This window comes from Gallus gallus, chromosome 3, assembly GCF_016699485.2.
Source record: "Gallus gallus isolate bGalGal1 chromosome 3, bGalGal1.mat.broiler.GRCg7b, whole genome shotgun sequence".
Lineage (NCBI taxonomy): Eukaryota > Metazoa > Chordata > Aves > Galliformes > Phasianidae > Gallus > Gallus gallus.
The window spans coordinates 6,806,326-6,831,375 of NC_052534.1; the positions used below are offsets into that span (position 1 = coordinate 6,806,326).

The 25,050-nt window shown below is 34.4% G+C and overlaps 1 protein-coding gene across 31 annotated transcripts in view; it reads left to right on the forward strand.

Moving 5' to 3' along the window:
* Positions 1-25,050, forward strand: part of NRXN1 (neurexin 1) — a 650,659-nt gene that overhangs the window by 58,646 nt on the left and 566,963 nt on the right. For 15 of the 31 annotated variants that reach the window (XM_040696731.2, NM_001198975.2, XM_040696733.2 and 12 more), the window contains exons 3-5: positions 12,659-12,676; positions 16,958-16,987; positions 17,785-17,796. The exons of 5 other annotated variants lie outside the window; for them this stretch is intronic. In XM_040696731.2, coding sequence (XP_040552665.1) covers positions 12,659-12,676; positions 16,958-16,987; positions 17,785-17,796 — 60 coding nt within the window. Of the gene's footprint in view, positions 1-12,658; positions 12,677-16,957; positions 16,988-17,169; positions 17,798-25,050 lie in introns of those variants that run through there. 11 more of the 31 variants (XM_040696734.2, XM_025148499.3, XM_015278036.4 and 8 more) reach the window with 5 other exon arrangements.

The following is a 25,050-nucleotide window of genomic DNA, read 5'->3' on the forward strand; positions in this document are numbered from 1 at the left end:
TTTAGGTATGAGTGGGATATCTTTTATGTGTAACTGAGTATAATATGTCACTGTTGCGAAGATGATTAAGATCTCGTATATGCAAACTTCAGCTTTTAGGGCCGATTCCTGTAATGGCTGAATTCAGTTGCGAAATTTCAATTCATTTGAAAGTCCTTCTGGGACTTCTTTCTCATTTCTGAGAAGTACAGATTATGTTATTACTCCATGGTAAAATTCAATTTTCCTTTGCATCAATTGCTGTTTTCTTCCAACATGTGTAAAACCTCTTCTTTCTTCCTTTTTTTTTTTTAAAAAAAAATTATTTAGTTTTACCCTCTCAATTTCAAGAGAAACTGGGATTTAGAAAGTGTGTGTTATTAAATCTGTACTTCACTGTTTACTGGGCTTGACTTATGTTCTTTCTGCTTATGACTACAGATATTTTTTACAATTTTTTGATGAATGAGAAAAAATAGCGAGACGTGAGATCTTTTTTTTTTAATCCCTTTCTCTTCCCTTTATGCTGTGAATAGTTTCTAAATGAATGATGCAATTCTAAGACAACAATTAAAATTTGAAATGTGTGTGAAAATTTGAACTGCAGATTTGAACTTGTGTTGTACAGGACTTGAAACCAGTTGGCATATAATTTAAGTAGCTCTCTTGTCTCGGTGGAGTTTTGTGTAACCATATCTTTCCTCAGAATCTAAGCTTTCCCATTGTATGCTCACTTAAATCAGTTTGTATGAAAATTCATTTGACCTATTTTAATAACTTTCCTACTAAAATTATATCTAAATACATGCATATGTAGGCATTTACAAATAAAACATATAAAGATGAAGTTATCCACATTTTTTTTTTTTCTGTGTATCGTTTGCTTGAGCTTCTAAAATACTGGTTTGGACAAGCAGCCTTGACCTAATCTTTAATGTGCAGCTTAAGGTAGCAACAGCTAGATGCTAGAGATGGCACTAAGTTCATTCATACTACAACATATACCTAGATCTTGAAAGCATTGTCATAACCCTCCATTACACTAAAATATATTGATTAGATATGCTTTCTTGACAGAGAGTGGTCTCAAACTCAGAGAGTGACAGTGATTCTCCATGAGATCTCAATGGGATCTGCAGATGCCAAGTATCAGCCTTATAGCTAAGCCATGAAAATCAAGTAGCAATCCAGGTATTATCCAGAATTTCTATTTCTAGATTACTGCATCTAGACCTGGGACCACCAGCACAACAAAGATGTAGAGCTGTAGGGTCTAGAGGGCTACAGGCATGACCACAGAGCTGGAGCTTCTCTTCTATGAAGATAATATGGGGGAACTGGGCTTGGTCAGCCTGGAGAAGAGTCGGCTCTGGGGAGACCTCATTGCAGCCTTCCAGTACTTAGAAGGGATATTATAAACAGGAGGAAGACTGACATCTTACACAGGCACATAGTGATAGGTCAAGGAGTAAGAGCTTTAAACTAAAAGAGGGTAGTCTTAGGTTAGATATTAGGAGAAAATTCTTTACTGAGCGGGTGTTGAGGTGCTGGCACAGAGTGATGTATTTTAAAAATTTGGCCCATTACGGACATCCATGATAACTCAGTATGATAATCCAGACTGTCTGAAAAATGAGAGTTGTCAATATTGAATGTTAAGAGGTATAGTTCATGGGATAAAAGAAAAACATTTTAGATTTTGGCACTCCAGTTCTGGAGATAAATGCTTTTTTGAAGGAGAGAGTTTGTTTGTTTTAATGAAAGTAAGATGAGGTGGCTTTTCCGCATTTCCACATGTATTACAATCATGTTATCAGAAATGTGCTTTGAATTTTATTTATTTCTAATGAGTAAATGGTTTACCAGCATTGGATGATGATCTTTGTATCTATCCCTTAACATGAGAAGGCATTTACTAATAAGTGAAAAAAATCAAATTAAAAAAATGGGTCCAAGCACCTTTTAGCTTCCTAAATGAAGAGTTTGTAGATGAAGTAATTTGAGTTATTAGTGGTTTTTGCACAATTCTTTAGTAATTATATTTTGAAACAAACTAATTACAGAACTGTTCTTTGAAATATTTTAACAAAAGAAAACAATTTCAAAATCCTATTAATACTGCTTTTCTAGATTTCATAAACAGCTTCACATGAATTAGTTCTTGTTTGGTTGAACTGTTGAAATTCAGTGTTAATTATTTCTGTCCTTTGGCATAATACAGCATTTTGGATCAGTGTTGGGTTAGCAAAATTAAAAAGCTTTCTGTGTTCAGTGTGAAGGTTGTCCCTCTTTCAGTTTCTGTATGTATTAACAGATGAACTGCATAACACATCATTTATTGTTCACTGTGTTGGCTGTATTCATTACATTTTACACACTTTATATTGCATAAGCTGTTATTGTATGAATGAATCTGCATATGTGTATGTACTCTGTGTATTCCATATAAACACAGACACACCTCGCAGGCAAGGAAGTCATAACAATTCCATCTTGTTTAAATATGAGTTTCACTCTTAGTAGGTAGTTTGTTCTTAGGTTACTCCTTTATTCTAAAGACTTGACTGGAAAAAAAAAAATACTCAGGAAATATTTGTAATTTGTTTGGAGGTTCTGTTAATCTATGTACGTAGCTTATATGATACACGGTCCTTACTTTCCTGATTATGATGAGTTGAATTTCCTAATTGCTTAAATAGTCTACCAGGGGGAAATTTTAATTGGGGTTTAGATGTTGAAGTTTTGCCTCTTTGAGAACTTCAGTATTATTCTTCCTCGTGATGAATATAAACTGGGAGGCAAGTGATTTGTATGCTCATTTTAATAATGGACTGAGAATCAGACAAGTTTTCTCTTGCCTATTGGGGTTTACTCTGTAGGGAAGTATTGCCCCTGTAGGACAGTTTGCTTCCTCCACTTAGCATTAAAAATTTGTTCAAATAATATAAGGGATATCATCTTAAGATGATGAAGAAGTAACTGCAAAAGTATACTATATAAGAATACATTCAGAACATTTCAGAATATATATATATTTTTTTTTCTATAGTATTCAACCAGCAATATTTGTCTCCTCAGCTGTTCTCTTCTGCGTCTCTACATTTAGAAGTTCTCATCAATTTCCTTCTGAACTTCTATCTGACTTAGTTCCATCAAATGCTATTACAGTATTCACTGTAGTCACCTTAATATTTAATACAGGGCGATGCACTATGGAAGCAACTTTTGGGGAGGAACTGTTATAATTGGTTCTGATTAAGTTTTAGGGCAGAAATAGGTCTTCACTAAAAAATCCTACACTGAATTTCCATGACAGCAGCTACTTTGTCATTCTAACCAATTGACCATATGTAGAAAAGCTGACAATAGAAAAGATGCTGTATCACATTTTTGATGGCAACATGCTGCTGTGGTGATGTTTTATTGCATGTTCTTTTAACAGAAAAAATGTAAAATGAGTTAAGACATTTCTTTTGTATAGGAACAAACATGCTAAGAAAAACTTTGTGAACTGTTGATATTGATTAAATTGTTTCTTAATTTGGGTTCTTTTTTATATATACGTCCCCAAAATATGATTTTCTTGAAAATCTTTTAGCAATATAAATTTTTATTGTGCAGTTCTGAGATGGTAACATTCATAGAGCAAAAATTAATGTAGCTAGCTGTAGTATGCTTTTGCAAAACCCTGGTTTTACACAGCAGGTACAGTATCTCCTTGTCAGAAGCTGCCTGTTTCATTAGGTCTAAACCAGTGCTCATAGGTTTTTAGCATCACTTAGTAGCTTTACAAAAGTTATAGTATATCCGCTCATATGTCCAGAAAATAACTGGGGAACCAATTCGTATCAAAGTGATTAATGAACATCAGACATTGTTCTGAAAGCACCTGTTTCCCAATTGCAATGTGTACAAGTACTTTTTTTTTACACGTAGGAAGTCAATCCAGTCATTCATGTGCCTACAGAAAAGCTCCATTGCTTACAAAAAACATGGGAGGAATTTAAGAAATATCAATTCTTACTTTGGCTAAGGAAGACTAGATATAAAGAGAAGAAATATTGATTTTGTTTTAATTATAAAATTTCTTGTAATTAGATTTGTTTTCATTATCTTTAATTGCCACTTAATCAGAACAGCGTTCAAGTTGAGCATTGCAATGATTGTGGACAAGCTGAGGAGAAAATCAAGTTCAGATCTTAAAAAAAAAAAATATATTGATTTTGCTTACATGCACTTCTATATACCTGTGATTAAATATTAATTTGATGTCATTTTAAACACTCTGTTACAGCCTTCTGACTTTCAGTGAGCAGTTTACGCTCATGTCAGAAGAAATTTCCATTTCAGCCAGTAGAAAGCTTGTTTTGTTCTGTTTTAAAGGCTTCCAAATACCGGTTCAGTTCATTTCACATCCACAAGATGAAACTTGGTACTAGCCAAAACAATTTTATGGTGGCTACCTAAAGAACTGGACAGCAAAGTGATTTCAGATACTGTTACTCTATTTATAATTGTGTATAGGGCATCTTCTACATATTCAGTTATTAACTCTGAAGAAAATTTCACCCCAAATTATTTCAGCTGCTTGTGTTAAAATCACAGCATTGCTGGTAGCACCCAAGCATTCCTCATTTCCTGAATACAGTAAAAGAGAATGAAAATACAAAAACATGGCCAATTTTGCTTGGTTCCTATTAATTTTGGTGTTCTGTTTATCTAGCTAGGCACAATGCTGCCATCTGGTTGGAAAAGGACCTCTGCTGTTTGACCACTAAATAGCATTTCTACTCACTGTCTCCAGCTCAGTGATTCCTATTTCATTAATAGGGCTAACAGATTGGTTTTGCTGAAAGGATGATTGGAGGACAGGGATTTGATTTCTTCTGATAGTAACTCAGGCTTGATTTTGTAGTGTCTTGTATAGACATAATTGACTACAAAAGCATAGCACAACAAGGAATTGGATTTACTGGGCTGCTTTCTGCTCTCACTTGTACCTAAAAAGGCACAACTAAATCTGAAAAATTCTTGATTCCTCATTTTTGCACAGATTTTCTTACAGGAGTTGTTGAAATATTTTATTTTAAGATTTTTTTTTAAATATTTTCAAAACAGATATTTGTAAGATAGAAATCTCTTTGTCACTTTGCATCGCTCTTATAGAATATAATTTTTTTCTACTATTACTCTCTGCCAGTCTGAACAATTCATCCCCTATAAAAGATTTTGATTCACATGTACTGAAAATACATTTTTTTTTGTCATGTACACAGCAGGGCTAAGTAGGAGAAGACCTGAAGGAATAATAATAGCAGTAGGTAGAAAAGATGAGTTATGATAAAATATGCAACCAAGCAAACAAAGCAGAATGTATATGGTCAGTCCTTAATTCCAGTTAGTATGTTGATTCTCCACTATTGGTAATAAATTAGCATTTACAAAGATGTCATAAAACACAAATCAAAATAAAAGTAAAGTGTTCAGAGCCCAGAGACTTTAAATGGAAATGGAATGTTTCCAATTCACAGAAATAGTCCAAAAAGCTAAATGGGAGAAGAGGAGCCATTCTTAAACAATATCAAATTACAACATCAGAGTTAAAGACATGGATTTACATTTTATTTAATTTTCTGTTTGTACACAGGAATGAAAACATATATGAAATAGCCTTTAAACACTCAGGATGGAGTGTGTCGCCTTCACTTATGCAGTTGACTTAATTATTCTTCCATTATCCCTATTACTAATATTACTAAATTGAATTATTAAAACACCTTTGATACCACCTTTGGTTCCTTGTTTTGGTTACTGCAGACATGATGCTAATGTAAGAACATTTGTCCCAGAGACTAATAAAAAATTTTCTAAAGCCCTGACTCGTTTCAGCCGGTCTGAAGTTTAGAGCATCTGAGAATAACCAGATCCAATTCAGAGAGAAAGACTGAAATTTAGTAAGGTGAAAAAAATAAGGCCAAATTCAAATTTCTTGGGACTGAAATATAATTAAAAAGCCATCATTTTTATATCTATATCATGAACTCTCCTGAGTCCATACAAGTTTATTTAGAAATACGGTACAAATTACTAAAAGAAGAGGACAAGTAAAATTCTAAAATTGTCGCTGCTGGGAAGTAGTTGAGAAAGACATACTAAAAGTGTCAAAGAGTTGCTTATTTGTTAATTACTGTGACTCTGTAAAAGCATTCAATGTTTCTGTGTCTATTCAGATGTGCAGTATCTAAAAATGTGTAATAGTAAAATAACTGTAGAGTAATAACCTCAAATTAGAGTGATGCTGAATGATTTCACATTTGATACACTTGTGTTGGTACAAAATAGAAGTGTGGTGAAGCTGCTTAGGAATCAAACAGCCCAAAAATATATGGCTTCAGAACAAGTCTTAATTTATATCTTGTTGATTTTGATCCTGTTTATCTTCTGTAGGCAACGTGAGAGGGTATTAGAAAATATTTCAGCATCCCCTATTATATTTGAATTCTTCATGAGAAACATTATTGGTGATCTCTTTCACCATTGCAAAGGATGTAGAGATTGGTTCAGAAAAAAAAAACAATACACTTTATTTGAAAAAATGTTATGTTTTACAGGGTGTCAGAGTTTTGCTGCTGTTTATGCTCAGTTTCTGTTGTCATTTCATGAAAGATAACTCAAAAGATTCATAAAATGACTAGATTTGACCGGTAGGAAAAGATTAACCTGATTTTTTAAATGACAAAATATGGAACTTCTTGCAATAATTCCAGCAGTGTAGACCAAAAGCATGTGATTGAAACAGGTTCTATTGGACAAAGGCTTAGTCTCAAGACTTTAAGAAAGAATTTCCCAGGATTCCCAGTGCTTAATTTATCTTTCTTTCAGTTTGGACTGAACTTTTCTGACTATTGATCCCAACGTTTGTCTGGGTCAAAGGACTTCGAGGTATCAGAAAACTTTTTTGCGTCATTGGTAGTTATTGACTGGGTTCAAGACACCTCTTAATCTTGTCTTTGATATATTCCATAGATTGATCACCTTAGGGCTTTCATTCTAAGTCACAGTTGCTATGTTTTCTGAGTTTTTTAATGTTGTAGATGACTGTGAGAAAAGTTCTTCTGTAACCCCTTTCATTTTTCTCATCCTTTTAAATTTACGAACACTGAATTAAATACAGTAATGATTTTAGTTATGCCACAAATAGTAATGCCATCTTCTATTTCTGTTCATTATTTCATTTCATCCAAAACTTGCAATGCCACTTTTAGTTGCAGCTTCACACTAGGAGTTCATCTACAGTCATTTAAATAAAATTATCTTATTTCATTCTTTATATGCTTGGGATACAGAGCACTCTCCTGAAATGATGGCCCAAGTAAATTCACAGATGTTAGTAGATTTTACAGGGGTGTGCTGAGTTTGAGAAAAGATGAGGCTTATCTTAGAAGATAGGTCTTCTGTGCTCCTTATGGCATTGTAGGTTTCTCCTAAGTCTAGTGCAGGGCATTTCAGAATAGAAGGGATCTTCACAGAGGTGTAGATAAAAATTGGAGCTAATATAGAACCAAATTAGGTTTACTTGGTGGAAAGGTTTATTTCCCTCTTCCCCCAAAAATGCATTACTGTCTCTAAGATAGTATTTTTCTGTACTGAAAGATGTCTTGAATGGGTCCATTCAAAAAAGTGTGTGGAATCTAGGCATGTCTGTCTGTTGTCTTCAAACCAGATGGAGCCATGGTGTCAGTCATCTGGAAACATGGGAAGTCCTGTGCCCTTTTTCTTCAATTCTGTGGATTTGCAAATTTTGCAGATGGGCGAAATATGAGCCCCAGCTGTAGGAAATGTTCTTTCCCCATTTACTACTACTCAGTAGTCAAGTAGAAAGCTAAAATAGAATCCAAGTTTTGTAATAGGTAACTTTGCAATACATTTTGAATTTATTACAATTATGGCCAATATGCGCAATATTTAGAGGGTTGATTCTTTTTTCTATTATTTTTTGTATGTGTGCACATCTGTTTGTTTGTTTGTTTTTTTTTTCCTCCAAAAGTAAAGGAATACAAGCAAGTAGTCCTAATGGAATTCATCAGATACACAGAATTTGATAAGAGCGGTACTATTAGCCACTGCTTTTCAATATGTTCCTTTAGTGCATTGTTATTGAAGCTATGTCTGTGCCTGCTTTATAACATTCTTCATAATTTCATACCCTTTCCAAATACTTTCTTTTGAAAAGGGTTTTAATAAAGCAATTTCTCTAATATTTTGAGGAACTGATGGGGCAGACTAAGTCACTCAATTCAAGAGATACTGGATAATGTCCATTTAAAAAAACCTGCCTCTTGAAATGACATTTTCCAGGACAATATTTTTAAGACAATGAATTTATAGAAAAGTAAACCTGGAAATTGTTCTTTGGGAAAACAAAATATCATGTCTTGAATTTCTAGCTGTCATTTTTATTGCAAGACAACTACAGAAAATTAACCTTTATTTCAGGCTACTTTCCCACTATTCCTGCTATTGAATATCTTATGAAAATTCATAGACTCTGTCTGTGGTGTACTTCATTGTTGCCAAATGTGATTAAACTGTAATTGAGATGGGAAAAAAAATCAAAATGCCATTTCTAATATGCTCCTTCTTATTATGTTATTTCTAGAATGCTATTTCTGTAACTTCATAATACTAATGTATTGTTTCATCTGTTTATCATGACCATGCTGTCCTTTTATAATTGTCAGGACAAATAATGTGCTCTGTGTGTGGACAAGGTGTAAATATTCTAGCAGAAGGAAAAATGTAACAGTAGGAGAAACAAAAAAATATAATAAAAACAGTCAGTTATTTTTTAAAAGAATCAAGGTTTCCATGAAGCATCCCCAAATGTTAAAATGATTTTTGAATTAATAAAAGCATCCTGTAAAAATGTGATTCACATTTTTATATTGCTGAATCCAAGTAATAGGCTAACATAATGGGGGTTCATTGGTCTTTTATTGCAAAAAAAAAAAAAAAAATATGGAGCAGGTTTTGCTTTCAGCTCAGTAGGGACAGCCTGGGACAGTTCATCTGAAGATAACTGCCAGATTCACAGCCTGTGTAAGTTGTATAGTTCTACTGATTTCAACACTGTCATGCCAGATATAAGTCAACTGAACATTTGGCTAAACATATGAAGTCAACAGATTACACCAGTAGAGCCGAGAGAAGAATTTGGCTAAAGAAGCTAAGCTGTAAATGTAGAAATTAGCAATGCAATTTAGGATTGCTGCTGGCAGGGGGAATGTCTAAGAATAGGTGTTCAAGGTCTGTCTAACTCTTCAGCTAGCTAGGTGGAACATGAAAATTGAGGACTTTTCATATCCAGTCGAAGTCAGTATGCTCAGGAGAAAATCATGGTTCTGGCCAGTCAGCTGTGTAGTGGTGGAGGCTGGAAGGCCGTTTTGCACCTCCACTATTGCACTGGCAAGCCCTTTTAGACCCTCACCTCATATCTGGCCTGTGCACTGGTGAAGATTGTTGGTTGGAACAGAAAAGGGTAAAACCTATATGAATGTTTGCAGCATTGAGGAGATGGCGTCTTGTACCAAAGCCTCTATTTCCACTAATGTCAGTATCTGTATCCAGTAAGGTTCTCCAGAGTGGATGAATGTGAAAGTGGGATAAATGATGGCAAGTAGCAGGAATATTCAACACAACTCCACTCACCTCCGGTTGCATGGATTTTACGTCAGTGCAACTCTAATGACATAAGTATGGTTACTCCTGATTTATACTCATGATTGAATGAGGAAAATTTGGTTCCTGTAAACTGTGAACTTATGGTAATATACATATGGCTTTCAAAGAATTTATTTTTTTCTTTAAAGAGTGTCTTCCTAATTTCTAATTAGAATAACAGAGCATGCTGAGAAAATGGCAATCAGGAAAGTAAAGCTAGGTGTTAGTGATATAGAAGTATGTGAGACAGAACAGGAAATACCCTAAATAAATAATAGCATCAAATGCTAACCTAACATAAAATCCTTGTAAAGTATCATAAAGAATCTTAAAAAAAAAAAAAAAAAAAAAAAAAAAAAAAACGTTTTCCTATACTGCAGAACTGTTAAAAATTGTTTAACTTATCTAGACAAAAAACATAAGGAACAATGAATTTACTTTTTTTTTTTTTTAATTGTGTATAGATTTGGCTACATATACATGGTTTTATTCACGGAGCAGAAATCCAACACTTTCAATTTTATTTAATTTGAAGTGTTTTGTGTTGTTTTGACAATTAAATTTACTGTCACTTAAAAATTTAATCAGACATTTAGGGGAAGCTACTCAGACATTAAGCCTAAGTCTTTCTGATGACAGAGCCATCAAGTAAAGATGTACCAAACACTGCTAAGAAGAATATGGTCCGTGTTATAATACAAGATATGCTAAACCTTCTAACAGGCTTAGTTTAACTATTTGCCCATGACATCATTGTAAGAACTCTCCCTTTGACTTTGACATCATGAGCTAGAACTTGCCTTTCAGTGAATTTATGCATTGATTTCAAGTAACTGCAAACTGTGCTGAATATGGCCAACAAAATGAATGTTATCACAGTATCGGTATAGCAATTCAGCTTCAGTAAGAAAAACTAAATGAAGGAGCTTGAAGTTATACCACTACTGAAATAGCATTATCATTTTTCATTAAGTTTGAGGTCTATTGTGATTAAAGAAGAGAATTTATTTGCACTTAAAGGAAGAAGGCTCTTCCAGAAAATTTTATCTATTAAGTAGACTTACATACCAATTAGAATACAGTGTCTTTATCTTGTGGGACTGGTGTTTTTCATTTACTCAGCGACAAGCCTTGTGTGGTTTGTTGATCTTCAAGTATTTATTTACAAAAGGCATATTATTTTTCATATACATATATATTTTTTCCTTCTTTGACTTACTTTCCTAAATGCATGAACCACTGTGTACCCTTTGCACATTCATAAAAAACAAGAGCTCCAAGATATCATTTTCAGAAGTCTCAGTTGGGAGTGTGCATATGCATGAAAAAGGTGATTTATATCTTGTGATGAAAACCTTTGTGAAGTCAGTCTTATGAGTACTACAGCTAAGCACTGAGATACTTAGGGCCATACATATCTACTTTTATAGCGGTTGCTATTTTTAAATTGGTAAGATTTTCAAATATTTCTTTGAAAACAGTCTAGCTATGGTGATATTTTGTAGCCTTTTGTGGTATTAGCTTATAAAAACTTACCATAATGAAGAGTGACACATTCTAGCAGGAAATTACTATGCATAAGTAGTATCACTGAGCCAAGTTCTGTGTAATTTATTTTATTGATGCTTGGTTTACAATGTATCCAAATTAGTTTAGATCACATTTTCATTTAGGTATTTTCATGTAGGATGATTTTATGGGAAATAACCTGTAATGACAGCTCTGGGCTGCAATTTACATTGCTTCTCAATGCTGGCTGACCACCAAGTATTGATGGAGATCAGGCAAGCTCTAGGACAGCAGCTCCCAAGCAGTCAGACTGCCATGTTTTCACCCTTCCCATTCCTTCCCGATTTCTTTGTTCTTTTTGCACAATCCGTCTCCATGACTTCAGTGTTGTTTTTCCTTTGTAATGTTACCTTCCACATTTTCTCTTCCCTGAGATCTATTTGTACTCTCCTATCTTCTCCTCAGTCAAAATTGTAATAGGCAACAGAGATGTACTCCCTCAAAATCACCTAGAAAGTGAAAGAGCTGAGGAGTATAGAGACTAGCACGAGTACTGGAATACTGAGTCTGTTTCTTTGAATTCTGTCCACTTTATTAGCTGAGATTCTGTCGGTTCCTGGTTCTGTCTCATTTTGTGGGCTTTAGAGGAAATTTCTTTCCCATGGCCCCATACAGGGTTGGGGTTAAAGGTCCAGATATTTGATAGCTGCTTGTTGGTAGCAGCCTTTACTTAGGCAAAACACCCTCTTACATCACCTGAGGGCAAAACCGATGCATGAAATTGTCGTGGCCTTTGCTAGTTATGCAACTGGCAGAGATATAATTGATTTTTAAGATGTGCAAGTTTCTGGTGTTAACAAGTGTTGTGGGATATGATCCTACACACAATTCGGAATAAGGCCACCCATTTTAACTGACAGACTTTGAACACTGGGTTCTGAGATTTGACCACAACGAGTGCCCTTGTAATGCAGGGTTGGCCACAATACCTGCTTTAACATTTTCACATTGCATTCCGTAGCTTATCTTGTTTGATCTGTTTAAAGTCATCAACTTCATACAGATCATTAAGGAAAATTCAGAATGGGAAAGTAGAAGCAAACGAACTTAGAATCCCCATCAGAAATAAGTGATGGTTTTAGAATATATAGTTTAAAAAAATCTTAGAAGAAGATGTATTGACTTATGAATAATAATTATTGAACTTGCAAGGAGTTGCAGTAAATCCTTTAAAATTATGGCACTTTGTAAAGAGCATTCTTTTATTTATTAAATAGGGGAAACACTGCTTCCCTGGTGCTTTTGTTTTTCACTCTGGATTGTAGCAATGGAGCACTTGCATGTTGTGTTTGATGCCTTGCATGATGAAGACATGCAATGGCAAGTTCCAGTCTGCATGCTGCTTAATGAATGTTTTCCTTTTCTCTCCTTCCCTGTTATGTGCTTACAGAAGACAACTATGTGGAAGGTGGGTGCTTTCTTACCTTATTTTCCTAAGCTCTTGTTTTTCCCCTTTGTTTAGTGGTTTTTTTCCCTTCTGCTTAATGTTATAAAAGTGCACATAAGATTCAGTACGGTAAGTTGCATTTTTTTTTACCTGTAAAGGTATACAAGTTTATTAGATAAGTGTGATTTCTTTTTCCATACAGAACACAAGCAAAGCCCTATGTTAATCTTGACTATATTGATGTAATTCCTTAATATCTCCACTGAAACAGTGAGATTTGTACTCATATGAATATATCACTCCATATATCCTTAAAGAGATTTGCAGAAAGACTGATTTCTTTTCATGTTCTGTATGAAAAACACTTCAAGAAAATATTTTTTCTTCAATGTGGAACATAAATCCTTCTCATAAGAATAGAATGCATGTTGAATACCCATATTTTTGTTGCTTAGGAAAATGGGAAGTGCTTTTCTCCTTAGTCTTGCTTACTGTACTCTCCTTTACAGCAGAAAGTTTTAGATAAAAGCTTTATCTGTCTTACTTTTCAACATGATACACTCTGCCTTTTGGACTTTGTGAAAGAAGAGTTGTGATTTTAGTAATAATGCTGGTATGTAATTAAGTCTCATTAATGAAAGTATGTCACAGGGCAGTGGAAATTAAAACATAATGCTTCCTAGCCTGAATGTTGGTAAGTATGTCCATTAGTTGGTAAAACATGTTTGAGGGAGTTTTACACTTCACAGATTAGTTTTTGTTAGGACTCACTACTGCCCTTTTGTTCATGAGCCAAAGGGTCCAGGTGCTTTTTATAGCACAAGTGCTTTAAAAATCCTTTCTTAATCTTTTCATACTTCATAAATGACTATTTAAAAATGGCTTTACCTTTTTAAAATGAATTATAACTTTTTTTCCCAGTAGTTTAAACACTTTTTGAAATATTGGATTTTGTAAGCTGACGTGTGCAGTGAGACTATCCTGACACAGCTGTGATCCAGGTCCAGGAGTGAGACACCATGGGGCCTGAAACTATTGAGGGTTTAAGGCAAACTACTGCCTGCCTGCTCACTGGCAATTCTCTTAAAATGCCTATAAATATCGGTACCGTGTTTCTCTGTGCCACTGTACTGAAAGGCAAAGTGAGATATTTGGATTTAGCACATACATGATGCTGTACAACTTTATTAAAATACATGTTACTAGTAGAAGAAGATTTAAGTTATTCTGATGCTTTAATTACATGCAATGTCAAGAGCATACAAATCAGTGCAATTCTATTTTCATTGTGAAAAAAAAATCACTCAACAGCAAAAGGATAGGATTTCTAACTCAGAACCATGGAAGTCAAGAAGTAGGTAACTAATATTATGTTTGACCTAAGCATGAAATTCTCACTGGTGTCAACATGAGGCTCAATTGTGAATTAAGATCATTACAACTAGATGAGGTGGTTCAGTTTCATTTCACATACTCATTTATCCACAGCAGTACAAGACCTGGGTAACACTTAATCCGGGAGTTACCTGAATCTAATTCTTAAAACTGCACACTTACATTTATTCCAGCACAGGTCTGGATGCTTATGCATACATAAGATTTGCAAAAGGTGTATATCTAAAGAGTGGAAGCATAGAATGTATATCTTAAGAAGAACTGGGAAACTGAGCAATAGTATTTCATCTTTGAATTCTGTGACATTCGAGCATTTACGTAAATTAAAGAAAAGAAAGGATTTAGTATTCATGAAGTGAAATTTGATGGTGTAAAAAGGTTACATTTTACTCATTTTGTTAAAATTGTGCTAGGGTTGAACGTGTTCACTGCAAGTTCACCATGTTTAAAATTTTCTTTGGCCTGTGCTCTGCATGGAACTTACACACAAGGTTATGAAAATAGCCTGCCTTCATGCTCTTTTCCCCTATCCCATTTTGTGCCCCTCAACTTTGGTGCCAAGTTCAGTGTAAATATGGAATGGATCACACATGCATACAGGAGGTACTCCTGCTGAATCTTTAATTCCTAATTCACAAAGAAAAGGCTTTTATCATTCTGATTATGAAGGAACGGTGCACAAATGAATATTATTAATGTTTGGCATGCCTACACGTTGCCCTTCGAGACTAGATCTTTCTGTGACCATTACTGTGGTTGTCTCAATTATAAGCACATAGTCATTTTGAAAATCTGGCAGTGATTGCTGTGATGGTCGGTTTATTTGTATCATTTTAAACCCCTCTACGGACTGTACAGGTACAGTAATAGCAATTCTTCACTCTTCCATAGTCTTCATCCATAGGTTGCAAAATATAAGATGAGGTAAGTAGCATTATACTCATAGCAAGTAAGTATAAGTAACCTTACTGCTTCAAAAATAAGTAACGTACAGAGTGAAAAAAATGCAGTGCCTGAGAACACGTACTATCTTTTTTTAATTGATGGACGTTTGGTTTGAGCAGTGTATTTTTTTTACAGTCACTGGCTTCCTTTTTTTAGTTGAACAGCACTGTAAGTGACTCTTAAAATTCAAGTGGCTTCTATGATGTTTTCAAGAGGCTTTTCTGCCATTTTTGTTTTTTTTTCTTTTTTCATATTATATAAGAATCACAAGTTTACAACCGACCACATTCACATACAGTATTACTAAAGCTATTAGATATCAAGCAGTGGTCATCTCCTGAAGCTCAGCTTTTTATTTAGGTCCTTATAACTATAAAAGTCAAGCTTGGAAGAGATTACCTTTTATTTTTCCCCTAGGAGACACAGCAGTCTTTACGGTTTGTGTTTTCAGTGTGTCTCAGTTGCAGCTATGCTAATGGAGGAAGAACAAGTGCGGACACATTTCTCCTAAATGCAACATAGCCGTGAGGTACTTACCGAGTAATGCTTACGTAGGCATCCCTTCAGTATCACACTCAGCTCTTGCATACATTGGTGTAAGCCTCGGATCATCTCAACATTTACAGAGAGCTGTATTTGTAAGTGAATCTACTGCTCAAGGAATGAGCCACATCGGGCCCTCCAGTACAACTTGCCTCCGGGAATGGTGACGCTAAAAAGCACTAATTCAGCCAAAACTTTGTTAGGCTATTTGAAACATCACTTGAGATCTTGAACTGATGTGCAATATGATTGCAGTCGGGAGTATCTTCTTTAAAATACCCCCAAGTACAATGAGTCATTTGTGCACCTAATTTTCTTTGTGAAGTAGAAATCACAGGAGCTCTCTAGGAAATTTGCTTTCCAATAAAGAGCAGGATATTTTATTGCACACCTTCTTTGTGTGAATTAACTTTAATTAATTGCAAATAAGAAAATAATGTATCATTTTTATAGTTGTTGGAGAAGATAAGCACAAGCAATTAAGAACTTCTAAAATGGATTCTAAACGAGCTAAGCTCAATGAGAATAAACCTCATGTGAAATGTGAAAATTTTGTACAAAATTTCTCCCTTCAACATGTTATTCTCAGTGAGGATATAAGTATCATTCTATTATTGTGCTTTAAAAAAAAGATGAATATTTTTGGTTAAAGATTAACTAAATTTGGCTCTGGTTGAGTGATTATCATTACAGCCATCTGTTTTGAAATGTCACTAGACCTATAGTGGTATGATTGGATTTGATCTCAAAATACCAATATAAAGCAAAATCTATTTCTCACAGATTTATGAAGCAAATTCAGAAGTTGTCACTTAAATTGTCTTTATTGCTGTGCATTTTGTATTGCCTATATAATAATTTGCCTTCTCTGGAATGTATTCATTCTACTCTCACATTTCACACAAATAAGGAGACATCCCTTGCATTATCATTTCAATGTGATAAATAAATTTTGTTTAATTACCTAAAATGCTCATTTTTATGAGGGGAAAAAGACCAGACCCAGCCCATTTTTCAGGTTTACATTTTCCAGGTTTTTAACATCATTTTGCAAGTAGAGGACAGGAAGTCCTCCTCCCAGCAAAGTATTCAAAGCAATATAATGAAAATACAATGAAGACAGATGGAATATTAAAGGATTTGGTTGGATCTGAAAGCATTCTAGTATTTTCTGCCATCCCAACTATTGCACAGAAGAAATACACAACAAAACAGTACCCAGTGTTTGAATTGCAGTTCTATTTCTCGTAGCCCAAAGCATTCCAACCAGTGGCTGAAAAATGCTCTTTGATTTCTGTCTGTGGTACAGACATCTCATAGGAAACAGATGCCTGTCACAAAACATTTTTGTCACTGTGACAACACCACCTTCCCATGCTCCCTTGTTCATTGCTGACTGTGCTCTTGTTTCCCTTCAAGGTCTGGCGCACCTGATGATGGGCGACCAAGGTATGGGCTCTGTTCCTTTTCCACTCTGCTTTCATTGTTTCTTCTTGTTCTGTAGCTGCTTTGAAACCATCACTGCAAATGATGGGCAAATGCTTGAAAGCTGTCTATGGCTGCAAATAAACACATGGTTTTAGTCACATCTTTCCTTATTTCATTTTTTTTTCTTTTGTTTGCTCTGTAAGCTTTTGTCCTTCCTGCCTCCTGAACTCCCCCTCTCGCAATATGATAACTGAAAAGAGGTGAGAGAAATAAGAAGGTGTTTAAGAAAATTTCATGTATTTAACTGAAAATACAGTAATGGGTGATTCTATAAAAGATAAATGAATCGCAAGAGCGCTCTTCGGAGTTCCTGGGAGAAGATACTCAGCTTGTCACATTGTACGCCTTGAAGAGTGCATTTACCTTAATGCATGGCTGAGTGGAATTTGCAGAAAGCACCTGCTCCTGGCTTCTGGAATGCTGAGAGTACAATTTTGCCACCTAAAGAAATCAGTGTTTTTTCTTCTCCTAACTCATTGTTCCCTGTTACTTTTGTGTCACTTTTTTCTTATCTAAGCATGGGTTATTTCTGTGTTTCGCTGCATGTACATGACTGGAAAAAAAAATAAACTAAATCTCTAATATGACATTGATTGCATCTCCATTTGTCTCCAGACCTTATACTTTGTCTCTTTTCATGTTTAGATATTATTGCATTTACATATAACTCACGACTCTTACTGTTGTTTCTCTCCTCTTCTTATTCTCTTTTTGTCTGGAAATGCTTTCTTCATGGAACCATTTCACCAAATCCATAGGTAAAAGTAAAGGTATTACATGATTTTCTTTATTTTTTAATGCCATCAGTATACTTTAATGTATGTTTAAGTAATGCAAATAAATGTAAATCTTTTTGCACTGATAACATGAGGTAGGTATATTTTTAAGTAAATATTTCATGGATATTGAGGTAAGGAGAAGTATCTAAAGGACAAGCTGACTTTTTTAATGTTTGCCTCCTGGTTTTATGAGATATGTAACATGTGGCAGTGATAAAGGATGCTACAGTTACAGAAAGCATTCAGTATGAAATAACAACCATGTTTTGAGGTATGCATTTTTCTGTTCTCAAAGAATTGTAGTTTAAACTGCCAGGCATAGAAAAAACAAACAAACAAACAACAAAAAAAAACAACAACACATGATGTTGTTCACCAGAAATTATCTGGACATACACTGTCCAGGGCCAGTCCACAGCTTGATGTAAGTTTTAAATCCCAATAGCACTGCCTTCAGCAGGTCTTTGCTATCAGGTGGTCACTTTTGCCCTGAGATTTTCCTTGTAAGTTAATCTCTTTGGCTATATCTGAGACAAGAATTGGACAAAGGAACAATGAAGAATGAACACCGAAGTGAAGTGTGTGTTTTATTTCAGATTTTGTTATTCTGTTTTGTATCTTGATGTGAACAATGCCAGCTATATTTACTTCCTTACTTCTGCAGGGAACGTGTGAAGTAGGGTCAAGTCTTTTTCCTGTATAATTAAACACCATGTTTTGCTATGAGGATACTCACAGACATCACGTCCATACATTCTTATGATAAGAAGTTGGTTATTACATGTCATTAAATCTGTGTTATAGCGTAATGATATGGTTCTGTTCATCCTAATTCCCTGTCAGGATGTGCAACTCTTGGTAAATATCAGAAAGCCAATCTGTGTCATAGTTCTTTGCTAACTAAACTAGAAACAAACTTCCGTGTTTCTTGCTGTCTTGTCTGATGTAGTGTTTCCAAACTGAGAAAGTACATGTGATGAAAGCCTGTAGTGTCTCCTTCCTCTTCATATCAGACTTCTGGAGAGACTACTTACCTAGCCATCACTGGCAAAATATTTAAAGGGTTATGAGTGTTCTGAACATGTATCTTCTTGCTTAAGAAGTTCTAAGCAAGTAGACTAAAAACTGGTCTATTTATTTCTTATAGGATTGTTTTGTTTGTTCTTTGGTTGGTCTTTGTTGCGCTTGTCTTAACCGTACCTTGTACCTATGACTTCCTTATTCCTTATTATGAACACTTTACATAATGATTGATGTTTTTGGTAGAGTTACCTTAAGGTGACCTTTTGTAGGAACAAAACCTTGACATTTTTGATTATTTTTGTTATTATTAAGGATTATTTTTTCTAGCTTATTCTATACACAGAATAATATATACATCAGTGAAGGGTTTTTGTTGTTGTTGTTGTTTAAAAGGATGAAAACATGTAAATATTATGAATAAATTATTAATAGTTGATATAGAAAGCAGATTTTAGAAAAAAAAATATCATGCAATGGTTAGTCATTTTTTTATTTTTTATTTCCAAAGGCTTAAGAATTATATTCACAAGAAATGACATTGGGTATACTAGCTACATTTAATGTGTAACGATATACGACGTGACATAAACACCAGTAATCTATCATCAAATTAATCTACTTTATTTTTCTTTTCAAATTTTAATATTTTTACTAACTTTCTCCTTTTTTTTTCTTTTTTTTTTTTTTTTCTCTGTGAGAGTACCAATTACACTGCTGTGCTTTGATAACCACAGTGCTTCCTCTTTGCATGTAATAGTGTATATCTGCTCAAATGGATGGAAAGGATTTATGTATATACAAAAAACTCTTGCCTGTAACAGAAAATATCTCAGTATTGGACCATGTTATCAACCATTACTGACTATGCTGAAGCTACATTATCAAACATATGAACTGAAAACAGCTGTGATGCATATTTATAATGTGAGAATATAAGTAGTAGGAGGGTGATGGAAAGGAAAAATGGGATAAAAGAGGAGCTTTGTGTTGAATTCATACACACTCATTTCGGTCTTTCTTTATACTTTGAATTCCTTTAGAGTTAGATAAGGTCAGTAACAAAAGTGATTCAGGGATTCAGAGTTATTATACCATGAATTTATCTTCAGCTGTAAACATAGCCAATCAAAACTTTAGGAAGCTTTAATATGTAATTTCCTCAGAAGTGTGTAAGTGGCTGAAGCACCACCCGTTTCTTTCATAAGTGTTACATGAGATTCTGGCGAAGAAAAGTATCACTGTCCCTGCAGAATGAGCTGCCTTAAGGACAGGACAGTGACAGGATGGATTCTTAGTGTAGACAGAGGAAGGAGAGGCGAGACAGCCTTTCCAAGTGGGCGTGCAGTACAAAATCCAGTAGCATCTCACTGGATGCACCTGCTGTTTGTCACTTTGCATGTATAGCTTGGAATACTCCAGATAATTTCCTGACAAAGATTTTTTTGAAGAAGTGTCAATATTTACAAAGCTGTCACTGCCCCCCTATAGAAAGGCAGAACAAAGTTGGGAAGATGTCACCGTGCTGACAGATGTTTGTCTGTCGGTATTTGAGGCCATATACAGATGTGCAGAACCAGCTGACACAATTCAGAACATAAATCCCAGAGCTTTTGTAGCAGCCATTACTGCTTGTGAATGCTAAACCTAATTTTATAAAGAAAAACAGACTTTTAGTTGTACTGGCATTCATTTATTTTCTGATAAACTTTCTGTCTGTTCAGAAGTACCAGGTTTTGTTTGTTTTCTGGAAATCTCCTACCTGTATACAACTATAGCAATAAACATGTTGCAGCTGTGCTGGTGGAAAGACACAGGCAAAGCAAATCTTCTGTGTGGGGGTCACTGTTAGAGCATTTGAATGTATTATTCAGAACACCTGTTTGAATTCAAAGAAAACAAATGCTTTGCCATCAGAAATCTTGTCTGCCTTCTCCATGTTGTGTAGGAGGTCTAATAAAACTGTCATTTTCACATATAGGTTCTACCTCATTGGAAGTTTAGTACCTCCCAGATTTTGTGATGAATGGCAATATAACTAAGATTGCACAGCAACTAATGTAAAACACTCAATTTCTGTATTTCCATCCCATCCTCCCCCAAATTCTTCTGTTTCTCTTCATTCTCTTTTGATGAGCAATAAAGTGGTTTCATAATTCAGATAATTCAGTTACTACAATATAGAGTGACATGTATTGCTTCCTTTTTCTATTGCAATTCTCCTAAGCTTTTCATACTTTTATGTATAGTTTAGCTCTGTAAAAATATTCTCCTTTTCACTATATATATTACTTATTCTGTATCTAAACCTCAAGCTCATATTCTTGTTCTATTTAGAAATAATATGCAGCTTTAAATCATATGTGAATTACTCAGGTCCATAACAAGCTATGAAATTATACTTAGCTTAGCAGTAATGGTTTCTACTGAAGGACTGATATTACAACGTACAATTTATAGTGTTAGATTGCAGGCTTATGATGTGTTGGTATTTGGTATACTGCATGTAAATGCTTAAGAAGGACCTCAGAATGTCAATATTTGTGTCAACTTCCTTGCCAAGAAAGGACGAGTTTTGCATTTGCACAAAGAATCAAACTGCATTTGTAAAAGCAAAATGACTCCACTGGCTATCTATAAGAATGGACTTTTATTGATTATCAGTTGTGTAATTCAATTGAAAACTGAAGGCAGTGGAAAATTAAAAATAATATAAATGAATATTTAAACTATCGTTGAAATTATTAAATTTATTTAAATTATTAAAATGATATGCTTACAGTTAAGCAGTTGTTTGAGGTCATAGTATAGCACGTTTCATGCAACATAAACAGCACCTTATGTCAGTAACCTCCCTTATCAAATTATGGGGAATTGTCTAAATTAATACCACCACATGTTCACCCCTTTTCTGATGACTGTTTTCAAAGAGCTAAGACAGTTTTGGTCTCCTACACTCTCTGAAACTCCTGGGACTGTTGAGAAGCCAGTGCTCACCTGTTTTTCTCTGTGCTGCTCCAAAGTGGGTCTGAGAGCCATGCATCCTTCAGCCTTCCATGGCCTGTCACCTGTAGTCCAGAAGTCATGTAGAAGCTTTGGTATGGCTTATTATTTTTCCTTAGGTGCCCTGTTGACATAGATTCAATTACATGTCTTCTTAAATGCAGGTGACTTGTTTTGCTAGAGCAAAGCATGAACTGAGGGCTTTCTTGACTCTCAGCACTTGTTCACATCATTACATATCCCAGGTGAGGGCAACTTATTTACATGACTCATAACTAGGATTGAATTGAGCTAATGTACACATTTTACACAGAATGAGGTTGCCAAGTTTGGGTAACTGAAGTTGTATCAGAGTGACATTCTATTATAAATATAAATAACCTATGTTTCTCAGCTCAGTGTCATAGCTTCCAAGTTTCTTCTAATAAAGAACAAATTACTAATGTTTAAAATGTTACCCTTAAATATAATTAAACTTTTAGCGGGGCCCAGACAGACATTCTGAAAGTTTTGTATAATCTACCAAATGATCAGCAAAATAATTTTAAAAACACTCTATGTAAAAATTACTCAAAATTTTCATAGTGAAAATTAGCTTTTGAAAGGAATTAAAGAACTTTAAGTTTTTTTTCAAAGCCTTCCAAGGGGAAGTAATTGTGCATAATACCTGTTCTATAGTGACATTTTTTTTCTTAAGATATCTACTTATATATAGTTAAATAGTGACTGGTGTTCACAAAAACATTGTAATTAAGTTCTGATTTATAATGTATGAACCTATGCCTATATGTATATGAGCTAACAGATATTTATATTATCTTTACATTTTGATGGTTAATGTCTTCAAACTCAATATCATAATAAACTATACTCTAAATGTTTTAATCAGAAGGGTGAAATACTTATGTACATAGAAGTTGTGATGCATTAAAACAGACAAGTGAGTTGCATTTCAGTAAATGATACCTAGCAAGCCTAGAATCTGATGTGTGGAGTGACAGATTCACCGTTGTCAACATAAAGATGTGGCTAATTTATGTTCCATAAAGACAAAAATGCAGCAGAACTTTACTGTTGAAGATGTTTCTTTGCCTGATGTATGTGGCTCTGAAGAAAACAATCATCAGGAGTAAAAATCCAGATTATGTCTTGAGGCATATATGCTCCAAATTGTATCTGAGATAGCTGATTCATGACCAGCAGTATGAAGAACTGTAAGGACCTGCTGTAGGTATGAAGAAAACTATATGAAGAAAGGGTTCAAACCGTGCCATTAGTTCTAGCACCTTTCCATGACCAAAATAAAGCATTTTCTATATTGCCATATTCTGAAGCATTCTGATATCACTCAAAATGAGCAAGTACTATATGTATACATATATATATGCCCTAAGTCTCTGGTATTTTTAGAGGAAATAAATAAATTAAATGTAGCACTGCAGTAGATTTTATGTTAAAAAATGTTTTCTTTGCAAAAGATTAGATTTTTGCTTGTTCAGAACACATAGCAGTATATAATGGTACATATTTAAGATTTTGGCTTTCTCAACACTGGGCTCCATTTATAAGCATAGATTTCACCAGAAGATCAGTATGCTGACAAAGAATCTTAATATCAAAGCTCTTTCAAGATGAAAGATTTGTATTTCAGGCCAAAAAGTAGATGGGCATTTATTGAAGATGGTAAGCAGCAAATCTGTCAGTCTGTAGGGTTAAAAGAATATTTTTGAGCAGGTAAGCAAGGAAGAAATTGTAAAAGTAGGCATTTCTTGCTAAAGCAAGCATTTCTTCATTGTTATATATATATCTATACTTTTACTTATGCACACTGAAGAACAAGAATTAAGAGCTGAGGCAGTCTGTACGTTTTCACAAAAATTCTTTATGAGTTTTGTATGAATTTCATTTGCATTTCCTATGAAATAGAGATTTTAGGGTCATGTTCCCTGGATATTTTGTAGCATATTCTGGAACATCCTCTTTTCCTCATCTTTGAATTTCTGATACCATTATGGAACCAAATACATCTTTAGAGTGACACTAAGGATTGCAACTTCATTCTAGGTTGTATTGTAGGAATACATTCAATCCTTGGGACCTACGAATGGAAGCTGAACAAATCCAAACAGACTCCAGTTTCTACTATTTTAGTGAAAATCAAAAGTAATTTGAGATTGTACATCTCACCTATAGCAGAAATCTCAACTGAATTTAATTTGATCAGAATCACACTCAGTGGAGTTTCACCAATTAAGAATAAAGAGGCCAGAAACCAAAGGAGAATTTTCCGAAATATCTATAATTTCTTTACATCCAAGCATAATAAATTTGGTAGAAAACACTATCACAATATCTAAAGAAATGCAATTTATTGAAAATGAAGAACCTTTAAGAAAAGCAACCTAAAATTATATTACTTTAACTGAAAATGTGGACTCTGCTCTCTAAATGCACATTGTTATGTATTTCTACAAAGAATGATGCCTCACAAAAGAGTTGAAAAGAAGATATTTAAATAGTCTTCTCAGAATTAATTGTTCTTATGAAAGTATAAGCCCCATGTACAAAACTTTTAACCTACTCTTTAACGGTACAGTATTTTTCATTTGTATGTCTATACTAGTATGTCAGGCTACTTAGAAACATCAGAAAATCTGAGTTATCTGCTCTCCCTTAAAATCTTTTAATTAATCAATATAATTTGCACTTGTATATGTGTTTCCTCATATTCAAAACCTTCTGTAACCCTGCCATTCTTAATTGCTTGAAGGTAACTTTCTGTCTTCACTTCAGGGACCACCCAGAGCAATTAAGTATCAGCAGAGCAGTGAAACTGTGCAGTGAACTGGGAAATTCAGGAGCACAGAGGAGAAAATTTTCACAGGAATTGAGCCTGAACAATGGAATGTGGACTTTGCTACACAGTTGCACCTTTATCATTCTTTTAACAGTTTTCATACATATCAAAATATCTGTTTTTCAGGCATAAAAGGAAGGGAAAGCAATTGAACCTGTATTGAATTCATTTACTTTGCTGAAAAAGAGAGAACAGAATCATCTATATTTATTTGTTTGCTGTTGGCACCCTCACTAGTTTTCTGATAAGCATATAGACATTAAATTTAAAGCCTACTTTTGTAATCTGCTAATAGATTCCAGTACATCGTGTTGCATATTTAAATTATAACTGGGCTCTTATGAAAGAGAAATAGCTGAACTGAC